At 39.8% G+C, this 11,736-nt stretch overlaps 1 protein-coding gene across 1 annotated transcript in view; it reads left to right on the plus strand.

Moving 5' to 3' along the window:
* LOC127441972 (uncharacterized) overlaps nucleotides 1-11,150 on the plus strand; it is a 34,956-nt gene extending 23,806 nt beyond the window's left edge. Inside the window, exons 2-4 of the mRNA XM_051699583.1 lie at nucleotides 3,356-3,473; nucleotides 7,186-7,335; nucleotides 10,593-11,150. Coding sequence (XP_051555543.1) covers nucleotides 3,356-3,473; nucleotides 7,186-7,335; nucleotides 10,593-10,705 — 381 coding nt within the window. The 3' untranslated portion in view covers nucleotides 10,706-11,150. The remainder of the gene's footprint in view (nucleotides 1-3,355; nucleotides 3,474-7,185; nucleotides 7,336-10,592) is intronic.
* The last annotated feature ends 586 nt before the right edge of the window (nucleotides 11,151-11,736 follow it).

The raw sequence follows: 11,736 nt of genomic DNA on the forward strand, positions 1-11,736 counted from the left end.
TTTGGTCGGGGGCAGCCCTAGCTTGTTATATGGAAAATTCATCAATCCACAAACTTTGTCCTCTGTATTTGCATTTAAATATGTTTGGAATTATGCTAAAGTGAAAATAACATTTTTAAAGCATGGGGGAACCGAGCGGCAAAGTGCTGCGGACATATACAGTGTACATTTTCAAATACGGAGCAAGCCAAAATTCTTGCGAAGAGCAATTAAACTAATCAAGAAACTGTAGGGACAAGACTGTTTATCAATGCAGCCACATAAATCTGTCAATGGAGGTACGCATGTATCGTCACCCGCATCACCTCAGATGCGTCGCTTGCCTGCTCTCTCCTATGCACACACAAGGAGATATAGAAGCTGCACATATCAAGGACAGTAATAATAGCTAAAATGAAATTTGAGGAGCTATGGTAAAATGGTTTTCTTATGTTTTATCTATCAAAATGACAGACATAATTTGGAATTATCTGTCAGTGTTTAAAAAGTGGAAGTGGAAATTAAACCTTTTAAATAAGATAGACATTAACCCGGCAACTTTTCTGGGACTGCTCGACCAGTATAAATGATAAGTCATGCAAGCACTATGTAAAAATGTATTTAGTAAACATTTCTACGTTAAAATGTGATATATTACAATTTTAGTACATTGCTGCCATAATAATGGACCATTTCAAAAGTTTGCGTGATCTGGCTCATGTTTTTCTTTCCTTTCTACTTAAGAGTTCCCACTCACTGTGGTGGAGCAGCGACATCATTTTATTATTGTGAATTATTTAAAAAATTTCTGTTACAGAATCCTCCAACTTTCACAACTGTCCATTATCGCCAGAACTGTTACCACACACAGCGCAAGCGTACGGCACTTAGCAGTGGTCAAAAAGGATTTTCTTTTTGGATTATAAACTCAGAGATGTGGATTCGGATGGTAATTAAATTACTACACGACCTTGGTGTTTGTCAAAAAACAGTAGGTAAATTAATTTTCTCACGGGAGGTGGGAGAAAAACACCGACATTTCGGATTCGGACGGCAATAAAATCACTGACTACCCACTGTAAATGCTGGAATTACTTCACGTCCCCATGTAAAATTATTACCGTCCAAATAGGGCTTGTGAAACACAATTGCCCTAACCTCCTCAGGGAAAACTAGTCCTGTCCAAATAGGGCTATACTCTAACAATTAAATTGCTCAGTTTTGCAGATAAGCCAGTATCACTGCAGCACCCTGCTAGAGTTTTTCTCTGAAACCCTCCACCTTCCAAGCTCCATATGTCTAGATCTGCTACATGGGAATTGTACAGTATGTATTTCTAATTGTACAGCAGCATGTCCTACATGCTCGATGCAGCATTTCTTGTGTTTTGTCTAATTGAGCAGCAGCAGCATCATCATGTCCACATGCTTAACTAAGCATGTCTGTGTATGTTGTAGCAGAAGCAAGTCTTCGTATTTGCACTGCAGCAGCAGTATAGCAGATCTAATCCACCAAGACAAAAATCCTATGAATATGTCATACCCACATTAACATGCTAAATCATTCTGAGAGTTGTCATGACTGAAAAACTGTATATTTATAGCAACTTACCAGAGTAATTCCACATCCAGTTTAATGGCACAGACATTTGAAGTTGCCCCTATCGCCCCCTTGAGGACTGAGGTTTGTTCCTGCCACAGTAATACAAGAATGCACATTAATCCAGTGGTTCTAAACCCTGCATCTATACTGTATTACTGCATTATACTGTACTGTAAATTTGATATTTGAAAATTTGTATACACTTTCCAAAAACTCTTGATGTATTGCAATGGTTGACTGACAAGTGAGTTGGCGGTCCTTCACATATTCTACAAACACAATGTTGTCCAAAGTGTTTTCGACTACCTCCAAATGTGGTGGAAATGTACGAATCTCAAAAAGTTTTGGACCACGTTTACACTTGTATTTAGCATCATTCCGTTTCAAATGGATCACCTAAAATGGATGTTAATACCAGGTGTAAACGAGTCATTGTTTCTATTTTAAATGGACGAAACAGTTCCCATGAAGACAGGGTGCTGTTTCCTCTAAAAAAATAAAAAAAAATAAATAAAAAAAACGAGGGCATGAAGGAACAGAAAAAAACTCACGTGAGTGCAGAAAAAAGAGAGAGTTATAAGAGAAGACTCTACATGTATAAGAGTGCAGACTTAAAAAGAAAACCACCTACTGAGTTGTGGAGTGGACATACCGTAGCACAGTTTTTGACCCAAATATAGAGCAGTTCACTGCTGAACTATGGCTGTATTGCTGGATGCTTGCTGCTGAGTTTCCACATGCTATTGGAAGCTTCATGTTCACTCTGGCCTGAGCAGACACCGGAGGCAATGTATGTTCTTGTCAGTAGATTCACCACAAATCACTCAAATGCATCAATCACCTATGTATTCATGTATTACTGTCCACCCTTACTAATGTAAATTAGTTTGTGGTTGCAATACTGAAGAAAACAGCACTCTGGACTTGTTATATGGCAGTGTCAAAAGGGCATCTAACTCTTTTGCTACCGCTGGGCAAATCTGATCACAGCTTGTTACATGACATCCCAACATACAGTACAAGACAGTCATCTTAAAAGCAGCCTGTCACCACCAACTATGAGGAACTGGTCAAAGGAGACAGGATGTCTTGGAGGTGAGAGACTGGGGGATCTTCTTGGAGTCAACTGTTGAAGAAATTGACAGTGTGTGGACAATACAGGTCCCATAAAGTCAGTTCCTCAACAAAAAACTTTGGATCACAAGAACCTGAAGGACTTGTTGAACAGAAGAAGACCTTCAGGTTTGGGAAAAACTAAAGTGAGTGTAGGTGGTACCAAAAGGGAAAGCTCTACTTGTATATGAGTTCAGGAGTGCAGACTTCAAATGAAGACCACATGAGGTGTGGAGTGGACCATCACTAGCTACAGGCTAGAAACCTGGTAGTGCAGAAGAACTTGGACAACACATCAACACTCTGACCCAATACTCGGCCCAACCTTCCATCAATCCTACAAATGAAAAGTATCTGTTGTATTATTCAATCAAAAATGACAAATCTTCACTCAAATGCTACTTCTTATCACTCATGTTGGTGCATGATCTCCAGCTTGTCATAAAAGTTAACTGGATGCTAGGTTAGAATCTAATTTTTTATAGACTGCCTCTAACTTTCACTTTTCTCCTACTTTTTAATATCTAAAAATGCACTGCAGGCAATTAAAAGGCTTTCAAAAGTTTCTGAATCTCTTACCCCTGTGACCACACTGGTAGTTACACTGCTGCTGTTGGCAAAGTGCTGTGTGATAACAATTATTTTTCTTTTATCTCTACAGCTCCTGCCAACAGATCCTCCAAAAAAACCAGACCCAGTCACCTCAGAAACAGTGGTGTTTTGGGGTCTACGATTATGGCAGGTTGTGGGCATTTTCTCCATGTTCGTCTTAGCAATTAGTAAGTGTATAAAAGATTTTAGATGACGTCAACATAAATGTTTATCTTACTTTATCTTAAGTTTATCTTACGTTATCATAAATCCACATGAAATGGCATTCCGTAGAGCAAAATGGCTTCCGTAATGTGAAATATTAAGAGGTCAAGCATGATATTTGACAAGAGGTGGATCTCATTATTATTTGTAGGTCTTTGTACTGTACAGAACATATATATTAGAATATTTTATGTACGTAAGTAAAATGGCATGCGAGTTACAGTAGTTTCTGTAGTTATGTGGATTCTGTAGCTAAATTTCCCTATCTGTCACTCACTCTACGTTGTGTCGATGTAGTGACACTAGGGGTCACTCTTGGGAGCCCGAGACACCTCTGGTCTTTGATAAAAGGCCAATGAAAATTGGCGAGTGGTATTTGCATGCCACTCCCCCGGACATACGGATATAAAAGTAGCTGGTATGCAACCACTCATTCAGATTTTCTCTTTGGAGCCGAACGTCATGCTCACTGAGCTGAATTCTACTGTTCATTCACTTCTGCTGGATCTGACAGTGCATTTCAGCGGCTTCTCCCTCCTCTGCACTGGTGCACTGCAGAGAATGCCCCTGGGCGCTTCGGCAGAAAACAAAGAGAGTATATTTTCTGAAAGAGCGGCACACACAGAACATCTTTTTAAGACGCGTCTTTTTAAAAAATGCCTTTCCGATTGTGTGTTATTCCTGGTTGCGGTCATTATCTCTCAACTTCGGATAGTCATGATTGCTGTCTTTCGTGTCTGGGCACGACCCACACGGAGGCTTCGTTTGTGGATGGTTCATGTTCTCATTGCGAGAATGGCAACCATGGCAACATTGCGGTCGCGTTCCCCTCCACAGGCCGGCGGTGTGCCATTGCAAACAGCAATCCAGCCCGTTTTGGAGGCGTCTGTCGTGACCACGACACGCCCGAAGACCAGTTCTAGAGGAACACCTGCCCGTAGAAACGACTGAAAAGACGGTGACAGACCGGCATGATGACCACGTGATGTGTCCCGTGGCGCCATGCCCATCTCGGGATTCGACTCTGAAGCCAGTGCTGAAGCGGTGTCATATGCATCAACCCGAGCGGGGTGGCTACCGCTGAGGATGCCATATGCCCCAGGAGCCTCTGAAAAAGTTTCAGTGGAACCGTTGTTTTCTGTTTGAATGCCTTCAAACAGGCCAGCACCGACTGGGCGCGCTCAGACTGAGTCCAGCTCCAAACCGAGAAAAGAGATGCTCTGAACCGGGAGGAGCTTGCTCTTTTCCCAGTTGACCCGAAGCCCTAGTTGGCTGAGGTGTGAGAGCACCAAGTCCCTGTGTGCGCACAACATGTCTCGAGAGTGAGCTAAGATTAGCCAGTCGTCGAGATAGTTGAGAATGCGAATGCCCACCTGCCTTAACGGGGCAAGGGCAGCCTCTGTGACCTTCGTGAAGACATGAGGAGACAGGGACAGGCCGAAAGGGAGGACTTTGTACTGATACGCCTGACCCTCGAATGCAAACCGCAGGAAGGGTCTGTGTCGAGGAAGGATCGAGACGTGGAAGTAAGCGTCCATCAGATCTACCGCAGCGAACCAATATTGATGCCTTTGCAGTCAACTGAGCTTAAGGCACTCTCCTTGAAGACTGCCTTCCTGACTGCGCTCACTTCCATCAAGAGGGTAGGTGACCTGCAAGCATTCTCTGTCAGCGAAATGTGCCTGGAGTTCGGTCCGGGTTACTCTCACGTGATCCTGAGACCCCAACTGAGCTATGTGCCCAAGGTTCCCACCACCCCTTTTAGGGACCAGGTGGTGAACCTGCAAGCACTGCCCAAGGAGGAGGCAGATCCAGCCCTGTCGTTGCTGTGTGCGGTGCGTGCTTTACGCATCTATTTGGATAGTACGCAGAGCTTTAGGATCTCTGAGCAGCTCTTTGTCTGCTTTGGTGCACAGCGGAAAGGAAGTGCTGTCTCCAAGCAGAGGATCGCCCACTGGCTCATTGACGCCATAACTATGGTATATCACGCCCAGGACATGCCACCCCCGGTAGGGCTACGAGCCCATTCTACCAGGGGTGTAGCGGCTTCCTGGGCAACACCCAACACCTTTGCAAGGTTCTACAACCTCCTGGTGGAACCGGTTTCGTCCCAGTTAGTGGCACACAATACAAGCGGATAAGCCCGGGATAGCCGGCCGGGTGTATCGCTTGCACATAGTTTTGCACCTCCTTTTGAGCTGAAGATGTGCGCCATTAATTCCCAGTAGTGTTCACAAACTTTGTTCCCTGGTTGACTTCCTCCGAGCCCTGTGGCAGTCGAGTTTTCTGAGAGACTCGCTGCCGGCCTAGTACACGTGCTAACTAAGAGTCCTGTTCTGGGGTAGGTGCTCCGCATGTGGCGGTTCCCTGTAAGGCTAATCCCATGTGATATATATCTTTCGCTAATTCGTTTCCCTGTTGGCAAACTGCATCTTCATTGGGCAGAGCCCCTCTGCCCCAGTCTCCATGTTTGTAGTAACTCCTCCCCCGTTGGGTAGGATCTACCTTGAATACTCTCCACATAGTTGGAAAGATCATGTGACGCATTCTTCCACTTAAATATCCCCCCCTCTCTTTGGGCAAGGTGTGGTCTCCACGGTGTCTTCCCCTTGGGAGGGACACCCCCCGACTAGACCTGGCGGCCCAGTCAGATAATCCCCCTTCTTTTTTAGGGAGTGGAAAAAGAGAAGGGGAAAAGAGGCAATGACTGGGTTAAGCCTGTCTCTATCTCTTGGGTAGTCGACTTGTCCCCAAAGGGGACAAATTATTATTATTAATTATAAAGGGCCGTTCGACACTCATAACTATGTTGGGGGAGGTTACATGTTGACCTGGTGTGCTGGCTATGAGGCACAGAGTAGTCTGCCCACCACACACCGCCAGTTCACGTAACACAGTTCAGCCAATTGTGGCGTTTCGTATAGGGACCCCTAGTGTCACTACATCGAAACAACGTCAAGTGTGTGACAGATAGGGAATGTCATGGTTACTTGTGTAATCTCCGTTCCCTGATGGAGGGAACGAGACTTTGTGTCCCTCCTGCCACAACGCTGAACTACCCACTGAAATGGCCGGACCTTATATCGGCTCCTCAGCATAAAACCTGAATGAGTGGTTGCATACCAGCTCCTTTTATACCCGTATGTCCGGGGGAGTGGCATGCAAATACCACTCGCCAATTTTCATTGGCCTTTTATCAAAGACCAGAGGTGTCTCGGGCACTCCATCAGGGAACGGAGGTTACACAAGTAACCATGACGTTTTATACTCTTTATCTAATCATATATTTGATCCAAACCCATCTGTCAAAGGACAGATTATAGACTAAAGGGACACGAAATAGGTCATTAGTCAACTGTGATAAAATGTGTAGTTACAGTACTGTGTTTTCCTTTGCAAAACAGTATACTTGTCTCTGCAAAGAGTATTAAGCTGTTCTATGAGAAAATATTTGAACATGAAACATTACACACTTCACCTTAAAGATGGCAAATTATGCATTCAATTTGGACATTTTTAATATTTGCCATTCCGATTCACCTTAAATGATATTCCACCAGAGCAAAATGTCATTTACAGAATTTACAAAGGGATTTGAGGTGCTCCCATGATGCTGTCTGTTGTGAAGGACATCTTCCTTTCAAAGATTTAAAAGCCCTCTCCCTCATTTCACAGTAATAACACTGTGCTGCATCTTCAAATGCCGAATTCCCAGGACGAAAAAAGAGATCGAGGCTCGGCACGCACAAAGACTTGCTGCTAAAACGTATGCCAACACACTGGAGACTGTGCCCCCCCTGAACGAGCTCACAGATGTGCCGGGAGGTAAGGGACACATACGTTGTTTGTTCTTTCAGTTCTCAGAAAACTCACACTGTTATTGTCTCATTTGTGGCCATCTCATTTGTCTTTGTCTTTTGTTTTGGTCTTTTTTATTAATAACACTCTGTAACAAGTAACATGTTTTTATCTAAGAGATCTTATGAGATGTTTTTTATATAACGAGATCCTCATTAACAGCTGGTGGAAGGGAGGCTGAAGGGGAAGAGCTGCGAGTTTGAGGCCGAGACTGATTATTGTTTAGATGTTGTTAATACATTTGTGGCATCTCACTTTACAATAATTTTATTTATTTATTCATTTATTTATTTATTCATTTGATCAACAAAAAACTAACTAATGAAAAAAAGAACATTCTTTACACAATAAATTTAAAACATATTATTGTAACATTGTAAAAAACAAACTACAAAACACAAATCATACAGAAAAATCTAATTACATGTGGCAAATCAAATACTGTACTGATACTGACTTATTTTCTTCCTTTCTTTTCTTCTTCCTACTCTCTTTCCTTCTCTCTTTTTTCATTATTTATTCCTTCTTTCTGTCTTTTGTTTTTCCTTCTGTCTCCTTCCTTTCTTCCTTCCCTCTTTCTTTCTTTCTTTTCTTCTTTCTTTTGTTTCTTTCCATCCTTTCTTTCTTTACTTCTTTATTCAGTCCTTCTTTCTTTCTTTCTTTATTCCTTTTTTCTTTCTGTCTTTCTTTTTTCCTTCTGTCTCCTTCCTTCCCTGTTTCTTTCTTTCTTTTCTTCTTTCTTTTGTTTCTTTCCATCCTTTCCTTTCTTTCTTTCTTTACTTTTTTATTCAGTCCTTCCTTCTTTATTTCTTTCTGTCCTTTCCCTTCTTTCTTTCTTTCTTTCTTTTTTCTTTCTTTCCTTCCTTCCTTCCCTCCTTCCTTTCTTTACTTCTTTATTCATTCTTTCTTTCTTTCTTTTGTTTCTTTCCTTCTTTCTTTCCTTCCTTTCTTCATTCCTGCTTTCATTCTTTCTTTCTTTATTCCTTCTTTCTTTCTTTCTTTCTTTCTGTCTTTCTTTTCTTTCTTTCTTTCTTTCCTTCTTTCCTTCCTTTCTTTCTTTACTTCTTTATTCTTTCTCCCTTATTTCTTTATTTCTTCCTTCTTTCTGTCTTTCTTTTTTCCTTCTGTCTCCTTTCTTTCTTTCTTTCTTCCTCCTCCATTCCATTCTTTCTTTCTTTCTTCCTCCATTCCTTTCTTTTTCTTTCTTTCTTTCTTTCTTCCTCCATTCTTTTCTTTCTTTCTTTCTTTCTTTCTTTCTTTAATTCTTTTGATCTTTCCTTTCTATCTTTATTCTTTCCTTCTCTCTGACTTTCTTTTTTCCTTCTGTCTTCTTTCTTTCTTTCTTTCTTCCTTTCTCCCTTCTTTCTTTACTTCTTTCCTTCTTTCTCCCTTCTTTCTTTCCTTTCTTCCTTCTTTCTTTACTTCTTTATTCCTTCCTTCTCCCTTCTTTCTTTCTTTCTTTTTTCCTTCTTTCTGTCTTTCTTTTTTCCATCTGTCTTCTTTTTTCCTTCCTTTCTCCCTTCTTTCTTTCTTTCTTTCTTTACTTCTTTCCTTCTTTCTCCCTTCTTTCTTTATTTCTTTTTCTTTCTTTCATCCTTTCTTTCTTTACTTCTTTATTTCTTCTCCTTTCTTTCATCCTTTCTTTCTGTCTTTCTTTATTCCTTTCTTTCTTTTTTCTTTCTTTCTTTCTTTCTTTCTTTCTTTCTTTCTTTCTATCTATCTATCTATCCTTCTCTCTGACTTTGACTCTGACTCTCTGACAGACTTCTGTCTTCTTTCTTCCTTCCTTTCTTTGCTTCTTTATTCTTTCTTTCTTCCTTTTCCTTCTTTCTTTCTTTTGTTTCTTTCCTTCCTTTCTTTCTTTATTCTTTCTTTATTCCTTTTTTCTTTCTGTCTTTCTTTTTTCCTTCTGTCTCCTTCCTTCCCTGTTTCTTTCTTTCTTTTCTTCTTTCTTTTGTTTCTTTCCATCCTTTCCTTTCTTTCTTTCTTTACTTTTTTATTCAGTCCTTCCTTCTTTATTTCTTTCTGTCTTTTCCCTTCTTTCTTTCTTTCTTTCTTCTTCATTATTTTCTTTCATTCTTTTCTTTCTTTCTTTTTTCTTTCTTTCCTTCCTTCCTTCCCTCCTTCCTTTCTTTACTTCTTTATTCATTCTTTCTTTCTTTCTTTTGTTTCTTTCCTTCTTTCTTTCCTTCCTTTCTTCATTCCTGCTTTCATTCTTTCTTTCTTTATTCCTTCCTTCTTTCTTTCTTTCTTTCTTTCTTTCTTTCTTTCTTTCTTCCTCCATTCTTTTCTTTCATTCTTTCTTTCTTTACTACTTTATTCTTTCTATCTTTATTCCTTCTTTCTTTCTTCCTTCTCCCTTCTTTCTTTCTTTCTTTCTTTCTTTCTTTCTTTTGTTTCCTTCCTTCCTTCCTTTCTTTCTTTCTTTCTTTTCATCTTTATTCTTTCTCTCTTTCTACGTTATTTCTTTCTTTATTTATTCCTTCCTTCCTTTCTGTCTTTTTTCCTTCTGTCTCCTTCCTTCCTTTCTTTCTTTCTTTCTTCCTCCATTCTTTTCTTTCATTCTTTCTTTCTTTACTACTTTATTCTTTCTATCTTTATTCCTTCTTTCTTTCTTTTGTTTCCTTCCTTCCTTCCTTCCTTCCTTTCTTTCTTTCTTTACATCTTTATTCTTTCTCTCTTTCTACGTTATTTCTTTCTTTCTTTCTTTATTCCTTCCTTCTTTCTGTCTTTCTTTTTTCCTTCTGTCTCCCTTTCTTTCTTTCTTTATTCCTTCCTTCTTTCTGTCTTTCTTTTTTCCTTCTGTCTCCTTCCTTTCTTTCTTTCTTTCTTTACATCTTTCTTTCTCCCTTCTTTCTTTCTTTCTTTACTTCCATCCTTAATTACTTGAGTTGATTGTAATTGTAAATAAAAAATTCTATATGCAATGTGCACTTACACACATATGATAATATCAATTAAAACAAAAACAACATAAATCGTACAACATTAACAAATGGGTTGGTTTAAATTCCATTCATATTCTATTAAATTTATATTCTATTAAATTAAATTTTCCTTCCACTCGCTTTTATATCTTTCATATTTTTCTGCAATTTAGCTCAAATCTTTTGTTTCTACTGCAGTGTTAGATCTGATCTGTCTTTTCCCAATGCTATTGATCCTTTTCTTCTGCTAAACTGTATTCTTCCCTTTCTCTTCACATCTCTCTTGCGTTTACTCAGCTCTTGCAGAAACCTCTGCACTGCAGACAGTCTCTGAACAGGTTCAGGCTCATGGGAGTGGACAACTTCCTGTGGTCAGGGAAGAAGATGAACCAGCAAATCTGGTCGCTTAGATTGACGCACTGTAACGCTCATCTGTACTTCCTCTGCTTTTCTGCCTGTCCATCCTGAGCCTGCACTCCTGGGTGTCATAAAGCAGTGCATGTTTACAACACAGTACCAACATCTTTTATCATACAGAAGTATAGCTGAATAGGAGAACCGACAATTTTGTAAATGCATTTAATGCATCTGGGTCATATTTTATTTTAATAGTCTAATAGTCTATAGTTTAAAATTCGATTTATTTTGCTATCCTAACTACTTATATGATTAGTTCTATTTTATTATGTGCATTAAGCATTGTTTTTTCCTGCTGTCTGTAACCCTATTAAAACAGACCTATGATCTATTTTGGGACACGACCCACCAGTTGAGAACTCATGCCTTAGAGTAGATACTTAAAGACTTTCAAGACTATTTATGATAAAGCTGGTGAAATGTGCTGCCCACAGTGTTTTTCAGACTGTCATTCTGCTTCTGATTAATCATCTGTCAGTAGGTGTTCATGTGTATGTTAGTGAATCTGTCCAAAAGGACGCATCTTAGAAAATATCAAGCTCTGAATGAGTAAAAAGCACAGATCTGCACTTTTTCTTTTTCTTCTCTTTCTCTGTTTGTGAAACTCTTACTTTCTAAGTTGATTCTGTGTGTCTGCCTAAGCTTGTTTCAAACATGAATAAATACCTAACCTTTAACTAACACTGGGAATAGGGCTTTTGTATGTATATCAATGCTTCCTGATAATTTCACCTAAAGAAATAGCCCAAACATGACATTTCTGTCATAATTTACTCAGTTCTTCATGTCTCATCTCCCAGCATGAACAACACTCTTATCTTTTTGATCATCAAGCACCCCCCATTTAACACAGAGGACACAACAGAATGTTGATACAGCTATTTTCTACTATATGAAAACATATAGTGACCTGGGCACCTAAAAGTATCATACGTATCATCAAGTATCAAGAAGGAAGTAAGTATAATCAAGTAGTTCATACTGTATGACTCGAGCACTATATTCCAAGTCTTCTGAAGGCATT

The sequence above is a fragment of the Myxocyprinus asiaticus genome, chromosome 6 (assembly GCF_019703515.2).
Source record: "Myxocyprinus asiaticus isolate MX2 ecotype Aquarium Trade chromosome 6, UBuf_Myxa_2, whole genome shotgun sequence".
NCBI lineage: Eukaryota > Metazoa > Chordata > Actinopteri > Cypriniformes > Catostomidae > Myxocyprinus > Myxocyprinus asiaticus.